General features: G+C 53.1%; 2 protein-coding genes across 3 annotated transcripts in view; one reads left to right on the top strand and one right to left on the bottom strand.

Annotated features, from left to right (window-relative positions):
• The window catches only part of LOC122370794 (protein yellow-like), a 38916-nt gene that overhangs the window by 4641 nt on the left and 17282 nt on the right, over positions 1-16993 (top strand). The window lies entirely within an intron of this gene.
• LOC122370793 lies at positions 843-4163 on the bottom strand. Its single transcript, XM_043346695.1, has 2 exons — positions 4044-4163; positions 843-3564 (listed from the first exon to the last, which is right to left on the bottom strand). The coding sequence occupies exon 2, from the start codon at positions 3514-3516 to the stop codon at positions 1255-1257; it is 2262 nt and encodes a 753-aa protein (XP_043202630.1). The 5' UTR covers positions 3517-3564; positions 4044-4163; the 3' UTR covers positions 843-1254.

Below are 16993 nucleotides of genomic sequence, written 5' to 3'. Positions count from 1 at the left end.
TAGTTTGAAAGTTCAGGGTGATTTCCTGCCTATGTCCTTGCCCATTGTTGCCTACGCTCCATAAAGCTATTAATAAGTATGTAGAGGTTTGTGGTACACTTTTCTCCAATACCTTCGAATGACATCTTAATTATGCATTTATTGTGAACTGGATCGTCTTCCTATTCTCATTCATTCCAGCCGAGCACTTCGTCCGCCCGTAGACACTGCGCCGTCAGATGTGCGCTCACCGGTATGCGTGGATTCGGTCCCAGCCCAGGGATGATAAACCCACCAATATCGTGCGGAAGTTCCCAGCTGTGTTCCACGCCATCATTTCTGAAACTCGATCCATTAACCCGCGCCCTGCTGGGGGGGGGGGGTGTTTGAACACCCCCCCTTGTGGTTTTTCGCGAATATCTCAAAAACGGCGGCGCGGAGCGCCGCCGTTTTTGGTGCACCTTATCATACATCAATTCTACACATTTTGTGAAAATTTCAGACCAAGGTCATTCAAGGTCAGGTCACCAGGTCACTTGAAGTGACCTCACCTCATAAAAAGTTTCAATGTCTGTCATAGCTACACCGAGTGACCGATCGCTTTGAAACTTTCAGCGATTGCTAAGAGCAATAGCATGTACAAAATGTATATCTCAGAATTTTGATATCGATGACCTAAGGTCAGGTCAATTTTGCGACCTCCCCATTATAAGTCAATGGGAGAAAATTGAAATGCGCCTCTTTTGGACGAAAGACATTATAAACACTCCCAAACACTGAATTACAAGTGGTTTAGACACACTGAACATGAAAATGGTGTCCGTGACCCCTGTTTATGTAGGAGTTGTCTCTGACCACCACAGTTCGTCCGCCCGGCAAATCCAAAAGTCTCAAGAAAAAAGTGAGTATTCCAAACTTACAAAGTCAGACAAAGCACGGTCTTCTGCACCACCTCGGCCACACCACAGAACGCTCAACAACACCTTCCAGTCTCAGCCCTGACTCCCGACTGACTCAGCCTCTTAATCCCGAACAATGGCCGGGCGTGCCCTCCGCCCCCTCCCCTGCGGCGTCAGTTCACCGACCCCATTCCCCTGCGGTGTCAGGTTCACCGTCGGCGGGCGCGTGACGGCCGCCCGTACCCAGGGCAGCGTCCAGCGGCCAGGTCCGGCCAGCCAGCGCTCGCTCCGCTGCACCACTACATTTCACTACACTCCCCCCCGATCCTGATCGCAACCAACAGACGCTAGTGCTCACATCACACGCTAACAACGCTCATACGTAGGTATCTAAGACATCGCTCGGCACGGGGTCTCCGTACAACTGCGTGACAGGCCGAGCCCGCGTACTTCGCCTCGGCCCAGCCTCTGTGTCACTCGCAGCTTCCTCCTGTTGGTCTTGCTGGTCGTCTCGGTCATGCCGGTCGATGGGACACCGTACAAAGCAGGGCTCCTCATCCCCAGAAACTGGTTGCTCTGCCTCTGCGGAAACTGGTTGCTCTGCCTCGTCTGCACGCGGACGCAGATGACGGACATGCCTTGGTACACCGTCAACTTCGACAGTTTGCGGTGACACCACACCAGTCACCACTCCCCTGCCATACTGCTCGTCACAGCGTGCTCTCGGTGATTTCACCCAGACAGCATCTCCGACGTGGTAGCGGCTCTCCTGCTGTCCATCGTCCCTCACTGTCGGAACGGGGTCGACGTCTTTCACTCGGACGTCGTACCGATACACCATACCAGCGGGTGTCGTAGCTTCAGTGACATCGTCCTTCGGCGTTGTATTGTACCTGTATACTGCCTCTGCCACCCCACATTTCGCTCTCGTCGCAATCACCTTTATGGAGCGATGGTTCCTTTCGACGACTCCGTTCCCTGACGGCACATGCGCCGCCCTGTATCGTACTGCGACGTTCCAGTCGTTGGCGAAAGCTCTAAACGCCCTGCTGTGGAAGGTGGTGGCATTGTCCAGCAACATTTCTGCCGGCGGTCCCCGCTCGCAGAATATCGCCGCCAGCTCCGCAATGACGCATGCGGCGGTCTCGTACCGCAGGAGACGCCAGATCGCAAACCTGGATGGGCCGCAATCCACCACCGTTAGGTACAGACACCCATGATGGTGAGTCACGTCGACGGCGACTCTGTCCCACGTGGTGTCGACCTCCAGGCGGCCTTCGCGCCACTTTTCAGGAGCGGGATCAACAGACCTGCACGTCTGACAGGCCGACACCACGGCCTGCGCAAGTCGTCTCGTAGCGAGCTTGTTCGCCCTCCTAGCGAAGTATAGCGTCCTCCGGACACCAGGATGACCAGAAGCGTGGTGAATTTGGGTCACCTCTTTCACCAGCCTGTCGGGGTCGTCTCCGTCTCCCACAGCGCATGCTGCAGCCTCCTCTTTGCACATAAGCACCCGTTGCCAGGCGTCCGGCACTCTCGTCAGTGCGTCCGCTTTGTTCTCAGCCGACGAGACACACTGAACATTCACGTCCAGCTCGTACTCGTCCACGAGCATCCTGAGGGTGCTTAGCCTTCTTCTTATCAACATTTCAGAGGCAGCTTTCGTCTTCAGTCGGGCCCTGCCACTGAGGAGGTCGGTCATCCAGTGGTACACCGTCCGTGAGTCAGTCATCAACCGGACTCTTTCCGCGCCCCACAGGATGGCCATGTTCACGCCTTTCAGGGCCGCGTCTAGCTCTGCCATGTTGATGTGTTGTACTCCATTGTCGGGGCGAAGCCAGCTCCCGTCTTCCACTACTTCGTCACCCACTTCAACAACTACTCCCATGGCCAGAGCACTGGCATCCGTCCACACTGTGATTCTGTCGCCCTTCACATCCCACCGTCCCCTGGCAGGATCCTCTGCCCTGACCCGCTTCACAATTTCGTCCATTAGACGCTCCACGTCCGGGTCGTCAATCTCGTCGTCCCAGCCACTTGCTGCTCTGTTCGCACGTCGTTTGAGGAGCGAGGTCGCCGGCCGCAGCCAGCCGCACACCGGAAGGTGCCCCGTCAGCTGCCCGCAGAGGGAGAACACTTTCCGCTTTGTCACCGGTCCGGCAACTTCTCGGACATCGTTGTCTCTCTTCCACATGAGTGCGCCTTGCTCCCCCCAGACTCGGAGGCCGAGAATCCGAGCGCCTTCCTGTGCGCGAGCGGGGTCCTTACACTCGAGACCGAAGGCTTGAAGGTGCTCGGCCACCTTCTCGGCCGACATTACCTCCTCGTTGACCAGAACGTCATCGACATACGACGATACTGCCTTCTCCACGTTCTTGTCCTGCTTCGCCACTGTCTCCAGAACCGTCTTCATGACTCGGGGTGCCACATTAAGACCATACCCAAGTCTCGTCAGACAGTACCTTTTGTTTTTGAACTCGATTGTCTGATAGGGCCACAGTGACTCCTCCACATGTATCTGAAGGTACGCCTTCTTCAGATCCAGGAGTGCCACTTTCTCACCCGTCCGGCGCCATTCACGAAGTTTCTCACTGCACACGTCAACGTCCGCCGTGAACGTGTCGACGTGAGTGTTCATTTCCCGGAAGTCAAGGACCGGCCGCACTTTCGCCTTGTTCTCTTGAACCACCGCCATTAACGGTATCAGCCCTTTGGGAGCGCCATGCTTTTCTTCGTCGTACTCCAGCAGCCACCCGTTCTCGATCCACGTCTCCAGCTCTCTCTCATAGTCCTCTCTCGCTTCATCCGTCACATGGTACTCGCTCACTCCGTTTTTCAGTTGATCTGGCGGTTTCTTTCCCGACCACTTCCACTCGACAGTCCAGCGCCTTTCCCTCGCATCGAACACGACTCGAAAGTCCTCCTTTTCCACCGCTAGGTCCACGGAGCCTCCTGCTCCGGCGCACACGTCTCCCTCGCCTGCAAATCGCACATCAGTAGAAGAACGCACGGTCACGCCCCCAAGAGCTTTCACACCATCCATTCCTAAAATTGCACCGAAACCCAGCGGCTTCACCGCTACAACCAACGCATCAAGCACCACAGCATCACCCCCAGGTACCCCAACATCGGTTTCAGCCGTGCCCGCACAGTCCACTCTCTGACCACTAACTGTCACCATGGACACAGAACGCCTCTTCCACTCGGCGCAGAGCGACGAATGAACCACCGTTCTGGTACATCCCGTGTCGATCAACACCTCACACAACACCCCGTTCACATTCAGGTGTCTCGTTGGTAGTGCGCCGCTCCATCTTAATCCCGAGAGGAGGCCGGCACACGATCCTCCTCTCTCTCCGCGTTTTCCGGACACCGAGCTGCGATGTGACCAGTCTTGTCGCACCGGAAACACCGGATTTCGCGGGGGCCAGTGCGGGCCGAACATTCACGGGCGAGATGCCCCAGGCGGCCGCACGTAAAGCAAGGTCCGCGCTCTCTCCTGCCGCTACTAACGGTTCGGCCGCGATCCCGACCGCCTGGTGACTCTTTGACCAGCGCGGCTGCCACCTCCGATGCGCCGTTCTCCTCTCGCAAGATGGCGCGAGCCCTGTCCACCACCTCCGAGAGCTTTAACGACTCCATGCGCGCTCCAGCTCGCAGTATCTGCCTGGTAGAGTCCGGCAGACCTGCCACAAAGGCACACCCCAGGCCCTCGTCCGACATTCCTCCGAACAGAGTCGCAAGCTGCTGCAGCTCCGCCAAGAAAACATCAACTGTTTCCCCGGGGCGGAGACGGCGGGTGCTGAACTGCTCATACGCAGCGTATTTATCCACCGCAAACGCACGCTTCAGCGCATCCTTGAGCTTCACCACGTCCTTCCTGTCAGCCTCCACCAGCTGCCGATACACAGCAGATGCTCCTCCTTTCAGCCGCAGGGGTATCACCAGCGTCTGCCTCACTGGCGGCTCCTGCAGCCCGCACACTAGCTCGACCTTCTCCAGCCAGTCGAGCACGTCACCGGAGCCGTCGAATTCCGGAATTAATTTGACATCAAAACTGGCCATGATATTAGGTGCCGAAATAGCTTGTAGGAGTTGTCTCTGACCACCACAGTTCGTCCGCCCGGCAAATCCAAAAGTCTCAAGAAAAAAGTGAGTATTCCAAACTTACAAAGTCAGACAAAGCACGGTCTTCTGCACCACCTCGGCCACACCACAGAACGCTCAACAACACCTTCCAGTCTCAGCCCTGACTCCCGACTGACTCAGCCTCTTAATCCCGAACAATGGCCGGGCGTGCCCTCCGCCCCCTCCCCTGCGGCGTCAGTTCACCGACCCCATTCCCCTGCGGTGTCAGGTTCACCGTCGGCGGGCGCGTGACGGCCGCCCGTACCCAGGGCAGCGTCCAGCGGCCAGGTCCGGCCAGCCAGCGCTCGCTCCGCTGCACCACTACATTTCACTACAGTTTATGCCCTGAGGTCATCTTAGGTCATGAATGGTATCTAACAGTTTTTCGCAAATAACTTTTGATAGAGGCATGCTAGAGCGATGAAAACGCCTTAGATGTGTTCAGCTCGACGATACGGATCGACTGATATGCAACATGACCCTTTCCGGTCAGGTCATGACCTTGACCTGAGGTCAAATTTTCAAGTTGACCTTTCAAGGTCAACTTATAGTTCATTCGATGCGTCTTGACGAGAGGAACATGATGCCGGTAAAAGTAAGCTCGTACAAGGCTTGGGTCAAACGTTATTGCAGAAAAACTGTTTCCGAAAAAATCGGCTATTTTTGCAGTTTTTGCCCCCTGAAGGCAAAACCGTTGACGTTAGGTCAAATCTGAGAGAATCACTCAGAAAGGGCGTTAATAGGGCTATCGAATGCGCTTTTCCGCGGCGCTGTAGCTCTATTGGTTCCCGAGTTATGCGTTGGCTTCTTGGAAATTGTCGACATTCGACCTGGAAATCGGCGAAATTTTGCCTTCAATGACCTCTGGTGACCTGACCTTTGACCTGACCAAAAAATTGACCGAAGTGATTTCCTCATTATTTTTGACGCTCTTTCGAACGCCGCCTTCCGTGTATCGCTACGTGGCCCAGGAGCCGAGTTAGAAGGGGGGGGGGGGTGTTCAAACACCCCCCCCCCCCCCAGCAGGGCGTGGAAATCCAGGACCCCCAGTCGGGCGCGGGTTAATCAGATTGGGAACAAAAGACGCAGATCGAGGCAGGATCGATTTAACTCCGGGTGGTCTGATTCAGGTCTGGATGGCCGACGCGATGGGTGGTTTTATTTGAGGGGATCTGGGTCGTGAATGGTATGGGGGCTCGAGCAGTCCCGTATGGGGCTGCGTTTAGGGGACGCATTGATTTGATTGTGCGAGTGCTTTTATAGGGCTGCGCTTTTGGGGAGCTGGCCTAACATGACATAACATCGGTCATTAAGTTCTACAATATGCAACAATGCCGGTCTCTTTGCTGTTTTACGTCTGCAACATCTGAAGAAATGTTTGCGTTCCTGGTGTGCAGATACCTTCGATTATTGACGGCAATACATTCTTCTCTTTCAAACGTGATCAAATTTCCTTGGAGGATATAGTTGGTTTGCATGCTGCAGCTATATGCAGACATGAAAGACAACAAGGCCTCCAACAAAAATACAGAGTTGTCATCGGCTCTCGATCACGATGCATTATGATAGAATTTGAAACGCTTACGTCAATGAGCTTGGGAATTCGATACAGTCACAGACATGCAACAACCGGCCCACATACCAACTCTGTCTGCATCTGCCAGTTTATGCCAAAGGTGTCCGACCACCTGTTGGTCTATCTTTGTTTATCTTGGCCATTGGCCATGGTAGTGTTTTGGGAATATGCCAAATTCTTTGGACTGAGCACGTCTACATACAGATGAATGATGACCCTTGTTCAAGGTAAAGTAATGCAATGTATACTTATATGCAGTTTAAAATTATTCATTTTTTATTAAATGTCAAACAAGTTAATGAACGTGTCCCTAAAAAATATTGTCCTTATCGTTAGCCTTTCACATATTTCTGTGAAATGTAACTGGGGATTGTGCGAGGCCACTTCCCACCTCAATGAGTGTAATCATGCTCCGCGCCAGATCAGGATCTGTGTTAGATGGATGTTTTTGGTCACGGATGACCTGTCGTCGGGCACCGTCCCTGGTGTTCCCCGAGTTACAAAACTACAGCCAAACGCAAACATTTGTGAGCCGCTGCTCGCTGGCGATGTTACAATGTCCGCTGCCGTTCTACTGTCCGTGTGTACTGTGTACTGTGTGTATTTGACAGCTCATCAGTCAGCGTTCTGCTTCGTCGGACTGTGTCCCTAACACCGTGACATGATCTATGACAACACCTTTGCTCTAAGACGGCAATGCCTACATGGCTGTTGATTCCTAAGAATAGCTCTTGTATGCGTTGTAGCTTCGGGGATTCCATGAACAGCGTTCGGCTCTCCGGTATCTACCGACAGCTACAGGCCAAGACTTACCTTTGCTTCATGCGATGCCAGCAATAACTGTTCCTAGAAGTAATGGGTCAAACTTTTACGGAATTTAAGCTATCGCAGAAATGGTTAGAGGAACTAAGAAGGATACGCGATGAATTCTTGCAACCTATTTGTCCTCTGCCAAGGGCTTAGCTTTACGGATAGATTGCACAGCTGTACGAGTGGAATCCAGCTTCATTCTCAAGTAATGCAGCTGTCACGTTTCTTCCTCTGGTATTTCTATTGTTTCAGCTCATGTCAGTCTTTTTTCAGCTGCTGACAAGTGATCTTTGACTTCTGTCTGACCACCTAAGCCCTCAAAGAATGTCGGATTATTTCTGACCGGACAGATCGATACTTCCTCTAGATTTTATACGGCTACCTCTGCCGTACAAACCGCAATGGCTCTCCCGTGGGTGTTTATTTATTTTTGGTTCATGAGAGACTGCAAAGCTGGGATATTATGTAAGTCCGATGCATCTGCCCGGTATGTCAGTGGTTCGTTCAGGACAGCACAGCTGCTGCTGTTGTCTGTTTGGACTTTGCAGCGCCCGCATCACTTGGAGAGTGGAGAGTGGAGGGGGGGGGGGGGATACCGCACAGACTATCCATGGTCGGTCAGACTGCATATTTTGAATGTGTATTGGCATGGACTGCATTGACTGGGCTGCACTGGCCATAGTGAATTAGTTTAACTTTGCCATTAGAATGGTCCTCTAGGCCTCTGCAGGTGTCTGGTTAGAGACTGATTGGTCACTTTCGCTTAAAGATAGGTCGGATTTGATGTGGTGTTAACTAAAGATATAGGCCGGATTTGATGTGGTGTTAACGTGTTGTAGTGTTGGTTAGTTGCATCGATAGCAATGCCGTCCTGCACCCATTCGGAAGATAAATCAACAATGTGAGCCAGCTTGTTGAGAACCGAGCTGGTTGAAGATGAAATTTCGGTCTCATCTGATCTTCAGGTCCACTCAGGCTACCGGAAGCGTCCATTGGCCCGACACACTCAGACCAGACTCTCCCAGTGATTTCATACAAACCCAGTGACGCCACGCTACCCAGTGACGCCAGACATCGATGCCTACAATCATAGTGACCTTAGACATATCTACTTCCAGAGAGTTTTGACGTACCCAGAGAGGAAAATCAGGATACTAGACCCAGTTGGCACTGGCTGACCAGGACCAGACGGTGCTTCCAGCTGACCCGAAATACCGACATGGCCGACTCAAGAAGACGGAAGCAGACAGACGGCCATGAGTTGGCAGCCGGCGGATGATTTGGCAGCATCTGTGACACATTTGGCAGCCCGGAGACGGTCGTTCGTTCTCAGGGTGCTCGGGGAGTTTTCACCGGTGTGGTATTTTTACTTGTTCCGGAAGCTTTTCATCTACTCGCATATTTGCGTGGCCTGATGATGGCATATAAAAAAGGTTCAGACTGGTCTCAAAATCCCGTAGCATGACTGTCATGAACCGTCATGAATGCAAACGTATTTGGCTTCGCTGTAGATTACCAAAAGATCGGCATGAGCTTTCATAACTTATCATGCCTTTGCATGACGATAAGAGGAGCATAAAAGAACATGAAGAAATCATTATTCTGCAGAGACTGAGTGTTCAGCCGAGCTGTTTACCAGTCTGACAAATAGCCACCAGGGACGACATTATACAAATGGCTACCTTCTTGATTCCTGCTGAACATTAATCTACCTCCGCTGACAGCCTGACGCCCATATTTCAAACTGGCTAATGGCTGTCTGGTCTCGGGCGTGCCGGGCGGATTCGTTGAGAGGCAGACTTCCGTTGACGGCCAGTCACGCCAGCAGATAACCAGAGGACGGTGAACGATAGACAGTTTGCCTGCTTTGAAAAGCATCTGTCAGATCCGCGACGTTGATATTGGATCGAACTGGTGGTAGTGATTCTGCGAAACATTCAACCCTGGCTGTCTAGTCGTTCGACATTGCTTCGTCGCCAATCCGCTGCTGGCGTCCAATCCTCATCATTTTCACCCAGCCGGCCCTCGTTCTTCTGAGCTAGTTTGACACTTATTAGATCCCGATCAGGTGTGTTTATTTGTCCGTTTGATTCCTCCACTGCCAGCAGACACCAGTCAACTGGTTCCAGATGCCGCCTCCGTCTCCTGTGAGTCACAGATCGTGTCGGCGCTGATTCACGATCTTCCCGACTTCAGAGCCAATCTGCCTACCTTCAGCACTCCCTCGTGTTTTGATTTCCCGACTGATGTGAGACCGGTCCTGGCTGAAGCGACACACGGGTGTGGGCGATTCGTCCATTACTGCGCGCCAGCTCAGTGTCGTCGTTATATGAGTTATTTACGAGTGACGGGGGCGGACCTAGAGGGCGTAGATTAGCGCGCACAGATTTGGGGAGGAGATAGTGTTATCGGTCAGCGGTTATTGTCGGTTGGCGACCGCCCTGGTCCGCGCTGGTCCGCGCTGGACTTCGCATATTCGCGCAGTTCGTAGGTCTGCTGGCCTATGCCACTTGCACCTGCTGGACCGCGATAGACTTCATGGGAAATTTTCCCGTCTTCGCATTCGCTGGCCAATAAATGCATGATAGTGGGTTGTGCTGGTTTATAATGGTCTCCTCGAGACCACGCTGATCTCTGATGGTCCCTGGCGGCTCTCGATTGTCTGGTAGTCCGCGCCTCACTTCGTAATTTTATTATGGTCTCTACCTGCTTTGCGCTGGTCCTTGCTGGTCTCTGCAGGTCCGAGCTTGGATCTGAATATCGCTGATGGTTTATGTCGATCTTTGGTGTCCTCTGTCGAAGCTGGGATGGGAGTGGCCATCGCTAACTGAACCACCACGGGACCGACTTATGAACTGGTTCAGAACTCTGAACCAGTTCATAAGTGGGATCCAAGCTGAAATAACTAGGGTGGATGACCGCAGCTCTGCTGTGTCGCCATAGAAAAAAATATGTTGTCAGTGAGCCTTGTGAACTGATGACAGTGACGTTGAGAACTTGAGGCAGCGTCAGACCTCTAATAAGATGAAATGAGATGCGAGGTCCACATTTAATGCGCGGCTGTGCTCACTCACAGTCTACCATCGCACACGGCTGAGTTTTGCTGTTTGAGTCGGTCCCGGTTCTGTTTATTTGACACACCGGTTGGTGTCAGCGCGGGCACACAGACGCACACTGTGTGCGTGTGAAACAGAGGGAGGAGGGGAGACAGACAGCGCACGGTGGAGCGAACTTCCTACTGTTCTGCTTCGAAGCGCAGGAGGCTTAGCAGCCTGCTTTGCTGCTCCGCCGCAGGTGGTTTGGGCTGCCAGTTCCCTCTGTCACAGAGAGCAATGCAGTGGGCTAGACTACCTGGCTCGCTGCCTCATCGTTTAGTGGTCTGGCTGAGCTTCTGAAATTGTATGAAAAGCTTTCGCATAATGGCCTAATCTCTCTACCCTGCGGCCTACACCACTGTCCCAATGCAGCGTGGACCAACCGAGCTTCACTACCGCCTCTCCTACGGCCCACTGAACTCTAATATATACTGGAAGGACCATTGGTGGCTTGTTTTTGTCTATCGATTTCCGCCATGTTGTGTATACCAGAAATATAAATTGCATTACGGTAGCAGAGGTGCAGTTTAGTGAGAGGTACACTTCTCAAAAGTGCTGCTGCTTCATGCTTGCAGTTTGATTGCAGCGATCAACTTTTCAAGACTTTGGTATACACAACATGGCCGAAATCGTTAGACATTCTGGCCCATATACGGCCAAGGCGAGTGCTTCCCCCTGCTACGGCCTTGTCCGATCCCCCAGAGATCCCCGTCAGGTCGGCGTTGTCAGCACCCCCAACCCCTCCCCCATCTCTGTGAACGCTACCCCAATCCTTACCCGTAACTATACAACGGAGAGCCCGACAGCGGTGGCGACAGCTGACGGCGCTGGTGACGGATAAAGGACGAGGGTGGATGTCTCGCATCGTAGACCACGCACAGTAGCGGCTCTGTGACGTCATCTGAGAGATTTATCAGCTGACGACCACGTCATAGTTTGGTAGTGTAATGATAGTTTAGTAGATAGCGGGATGGTAACGCAAGGGATGTTTGTAATATGGGGCTATGAATTGCATACCAGAGACACTGGACATATTTTAGCTGGCCTATCTCATTTACGGACCTACGCATTGTAAGAGCGTCAGCCCATCAACCGGCAGGGCCATGTCACGTCCAAAGAACCCGACCTCATCAAACTCAGCCGGATGTGAAGCTCCGGTGACCCCAGCAGTAAGGAGGATATCGCTGTCAGTTGATGTCTTGCAGGCGGTGCCATTAGTACTGAGATCAATATAACCTGTTGACTGATTTATGCTGGTACAGATTGAAGTGGACGAGTCAAATTCGCCAGGACGTATTTATTTGGTACCATGTTGAAAATAATTTCTTCCTGCAGCTTATCTCCTGCATGTGAAACTCTTCAGTGACCCTTGATTCCCCTTCCTTCACCTTCTTTACCCCCTCTCTCTCTCAGTTCTCCTCCCCTCCCCTCTCCTCTTCTCCCTTCCCGCTGACCTGATGGCGAGCTGCGGCGTCCAACCGTTCCAACGTGACGCCAGTATGTGCACGCCGCTTCATATATACCATGCACGCTGCACGACAGTGCACCGTGCCGAGACGCCGCTCCGGACCGTCGTGCAGCCCCCCCCCCTCCCCCATCTGCTCTGTAATGGGGTGCTCCTTGTCACCCACGCTGCACTGCTCTGCTGGGATGTCCCCCGTGCGCTAGACTCTCCGCTGCTGTCCAGACGGTCCAATGTTTCGTAGGGTTAAGTCCCAGGTTTTAAATGACCCGACAGCGGTTGTTCTGGGTCTGTAGCGTCTCTTTTGGGAGCGTTCCGGACTACAATGCTCGATTGTCAGACTTCCCGAGTCTCTGTCTCATCCGAGCTGGATTTTTAAAGCCTCGCCGGAGACCCTCGAACGTCCCAGCATTCAAACGTCCAGTTCGGGAACGTTTCGGCACTCTAACATCTTGTCATCGGACGATGGACATCCCTGGACTCCAACGCCCGTTGGACGTCCCACAACCATGAATGCCCTGCTCGCTCGTTGCTCAGATCTCTCTGCACTGGGTGCGTGCATCGCGTGCAGTGCAGACCGGCGCCGCTCGACTGCACTGGGCTGCAATGGTAGTCAGTGTGACGGCTGCTGGATGGTAATGGCAGTGAGTGTGAAGGGCGGCCGCGGACCTGCACTCAGAGGTATTCAGACCGTGTGGGCGGGGCGCGCGAGCGGAGATGGAAGTGCAGCAAGTGCAGCGTCACTGCTGTCTGGCGGTATAGAGTCATTGCCCCCTGACTGCTGACCGGTGACTGGACTGCTCTCCACCCTTCTACGCCTGCCATGAGTTCCATTAGTCCTTCAAAATATGTCTTCTGCCGTCCGTCCAGCGTTTGCCGTTTTTCCTAGTCGTTCCACCTCCTAACTTTCGCTGCCAAACACTGCTCGTTTATTGTCATCCACTGGCTACCATCCAAGCATAGGCGGCGGAACGGGGAGGGCACCGGGGCACCGTGCCCCCCTTTGGTTTTGCCATTTTAACATCAGCCCTACTGGGCGTTGCATGGAAAGAATAGGACCAAAAGTCGGCAGTGCCCCCTCCCCCTAATTGAAGGTGTTCCGTCGCTACTGCATCCAAGGTAAATCTTTGGCATTTCTTCCACCTTCTACGCATCGCTGTCCCCCGTTCACCACCGCCATTCACCACCATCCGAGACAAGACATGTGTATTGTGTAGCCAGTAGCCACACCGCACTCCGTCTAAAGATGATCGAGCTCCAGATTCGTGACTTGTGGGCGAAGACATTATGGGCGGAGGAGGGTGTGTAAATGTTTCTGGTAGGAGGAATCTCACTCGGCGTGGGACTCACAAGGTCAGACGTTGATGAGTAATTTGAGTGATGAGTTCCGCCACCGCGACGGCCGAATGTCTGTTTTCATCTCGTCGACGCGGTGGCTGGAGATGTTCGCAACCTCACAATCGTTTTTTTTCTCTCGATAGATTTTCACTGTCATGACATCAGCTCTTAGGTCGTGTCGTGTCAGATGTCTTTTGATATCGCTGAATATTTTCGAGATTTTCTACTTGGATTTTCATGAAAATATGTTGTTTGAAAGACCAATGGTAATGAGCTAATCGCCTTCAAGAATTCCTCGCTGTAAATGTCCGATCGCGACTCTTCTCCCCAGTGACTGGCAGTATCAGCTGCGGTCAGATGGCAGCGCCGTCTGGTCTGGTCCAGAGTAGCCTTGGTCCAAAGGGATCAATAGGGACGGGGCCGTCTGGTCTGATCGGGGGCGTCTGGTCAGACTTCGGGGCGGTGTCCGATCGTATAGCCGGCGCCAGGGCTGGAACTCAGGCTCCGCCGCTACCGCCAACCCCGCCGTTCGATCCGCCTTCCACTCTGCCGCAGACCCTCACTTCTCAATGCTTTCTTTACCCATATACTTGCCTTGCCGCTGTGGAACATACTGTCGATCGGGCGTGGCCGGCCGGCGGCCATCGTTACTGTCCCGCCCGCTGTCTGGGAGCGTCCCGACGATCCCCATGCTCCGGTTACACCCCAGACCAGTCGAGTCGTGAGAGTGGGCGGTCTGTCTGCAGCCTGCAGACGACGGGAGCAGCTCAGACGAGCCGTGACCGTGCCGTGATGGATAGACGGTGACGGGGATGGAGGGGACGGGCTGGAGAGATAGGAGAGTTGTGGGGGATGGGTGGGGCTGTAGTTGAGACAGGCACGTGTGTGGCCCTCGCACTGCAACAAGCTGTATATGTCACGCCATATGTGGAACGCTTGTGGTGTCAATGCATGCTGGCTGATAATATTTTTCTTTCTCCTCTCTCTCTCTCTCTCTCTCTCTCTCTCTCTCTCTCTCTCTCTCTCTCTCTCTCTCTCTCTCTCTCTCTCTCTCTCTCTCTCTTCCTCACTCCCTCCCCGCCACTTTCCCTTTCTTTCCCTGTCCTTCCTCCCCTCCCTCCGTCTGTTTGCCTAGCCTCTGCCATTGTTGTTGCACGTCACTCTGATCGAACGTTGGGGCCTCGTCTTACCGAGCACCACAGCGAACGCAGTGAGAACAGAGTGACAACGACCATCGCCCCGTCGTTAGTTGTTCCGGCCACACCTGGGCCCGGGAGTCGTACTGGCAGACGCTAAGTGTCGTGTCGTTAAACCGTAACGACAGAAGTGTCGTTAAAATAGAATGACATCTGAGTGGTAGACAATGTGTTGAGGTGGCGGAGATAGGAGGAAATCGTTTTGCTGAAGAGTGCTAAAGTTGATGGTGGCTCAGGTTGAAGTGGAATTAAGTGGAGCGTTATTTGCTCTCAGCTCTGGTGATTTGGGCTGGATGGTGTGTGTTAATCTCGACGGGAAGGTTATGGCTGCAGTTGTCCGAAAGTTTTGTGGTCGCTCATGCAACACCTGCGCTTTAGTTATTGCGTCTGCGATTGCTGAATTCCCCGTAGCGCTCTCTGACCACACAGTTCACTGAGTGGGGCTCCCCTTCCATTTTCGTGGGAAGTTACTACCTGTTGGAAGTCGTGTGTGGTCGGCGATCTACATTCTGCTGTCCAGCCATGACACGCAGCGATTCAATGCTCGTTAAATGAGTGCCTTCCTTGGGCCATGTTTTTGAGAGCCCTCCTTGTGTGTCCAGTCTCGCGCGGCTTTGTTTCACTCATCATTTTGCTAACCATACCCGTCCCGTTCCACCCCAACTGGTTCTCATCTGTTTTATTGTGTTTGATTCCATCTCATCTCATCTTATTGCATCTCATATGATCGCATCCGATTCCGTTTCACCCCACCACATCTAACTATATCCCGCCTCATTCCACCCTATCTCATTCACTCCCGTCACCTACGTCCTTACTCCGCCCTTATCCATCGCAGGATCTACTCTCGAATAGAGCCACACCCCCTCAGTCGGTTGTATCCTCACGCTCGCCGCCAGGCGCCAGACGCCGCAACGACTCGCTCCCAACGCTACTGATATCATGAGTACCGCCGATCTGGCGCTATTCACGGCCAAACTGCCGCTATCCCACCGAACTCTCGCTCTGTTATGTAGATTCTACGCCCTTCAAACTCCGACTGTTGGGTCGTAACGGTCTGTAACGATCATCCTGCAGCTCAGGCTGGGCCTCTGACCGGACCACAAGGGTTGATAGTCTGCTGCGGGCGGTGCGATAATCAGGACCGGTCAGAGATGGCTGGCGTGGATCTGCTGAGTAAATTACACCCCGGTTCCACCCCCTGACCGGTGTAATCTGCCCTGATGGGCCACGCGGTGGGAGTTGTGGGGCGGCGTGATTGCTGGTAGTGGAATGTAGATCGTTTCCGTTCCCCTTGGGAGTAGCTTGGGTCTCGGGGAGTGCCTCTAGGGCTGGGAAAGGCAAATGCAAATTGCAAGACGACCGTCTGCAACCGTCTGCCATCTGTCGCCACATGATCCCCCAGCAGACGTCTACACGCTGCCTATCCGCCAAGCCGCCCATACCAGCATCCGCTGTTGTACCCTCAGAGTCCTCCAATGAGCTAAACCCACCAAATCGCCGGAATTCGCCGAAGTTTTGGAGTTTCTATATTTTTGGTCGTCTGTTGCAGCTGACGCTTTACCTGTATCTGCAATGTAAACCGACTTCTCCAAGAATATTTCGCCACTGTGCCGGTTGGCTTCATTCTGATTTCTGGGGTCATTAGGAGAGAGATATCTCCGAATTCTGTCCCAGCGGAGGGGTGGTTGCACAAAAAAATGTCGCTTCTGCTTGACCTCTGGTCAGTTATGGAGTCACGCGAAACGTCTTTGCCCTCGATAGAAAACAGTCTTGCCCGAACTTAACGGTCCGGTCCCAAAGGTATTGGCTTCCCAGCCATATTTAAGCAAACAACTGGCCGGAATAGTCACCCTTTCAGGAGGCCTCAGAGACTCTTGGCTCTGGGTTTCTCTGGGCTTTAGCCATGTTGAGTGGAAGGCACGGGGAAGGTTTGTCGCAGGAGTACGGAGTACGGTAGGATGTTGGTCGTTGCTCGAGACAGCTCGGTGACCTTGATGGTCAATTGTCGCCTGCTCTCGAGTTACGTGGCCGGAGGGAGGGCAAGGCTGACGCTGCTGCCTGCTGCTGCTGCTCAGAGCCTGGATTGTAGTGCTGGCTGAAGTCCCGGTCATCGCACAATGATGCAGCTTATTGGAGTTGATCAGTGGAGGATGCGCCCTTGAAGGAACTGCGACAATTGTGGCCGTTATCTTGATGTTTTGGGAACCGACACTCGAATGTATCTTTGTAGCGATGACCTCGTATGATTTTGTTTTGACGACTTCACAGTTGTAGCCGTTTGAATCACCTTCATAGACATATTGCATAGAATAAAAAAACGCAGAACATTCGTATTGTGCCTGATAGCACTGAAAGTCTGACAAGTCGGATTACTGAGCTGAATCGTATTAAATCAGAGCAGCGCCTCCAGCAATTGCTGAATTCCAGACAACGCTCACCTGACTCAGTGTATGTAACTCGATCTTTTCGCCAAACAATCAACACCTTCACAAACTATTTATTTACCG

Source organism: Amphibalanus amphitrite, unplaced genomic scaffold (assembly GCF_019059575.1).
Source record: "Amphibalanus amphitrite isolate SeventyFive unplaced genomic scaffold, NRLGWU_Aamphi_draft 001168F_arrow, whole genome shotgun sequence".
In the NCBI taxonomy this organism is placed as follows: domain Eukaryota; kingdom Metazoa; phylum Arthropoda; class Thecostraca; order Balanomorpha; family Balanidae; genus Amphibalanus; species Amphibalanus amphitrite.
Note: the sequence above shows the minus strand (reverse complement) of the source record. Positions and strands in the feature narration are given on the sequence as shown.

Coding starts and splice junctions, on each gene's coding strand:
- LOC122370793 (XM_043346695.1), bottom strand. CDS start 3,516: ATGAACACTCACGTCGACACGTTCACGGCGGACGTTGACGTGTGCAGT.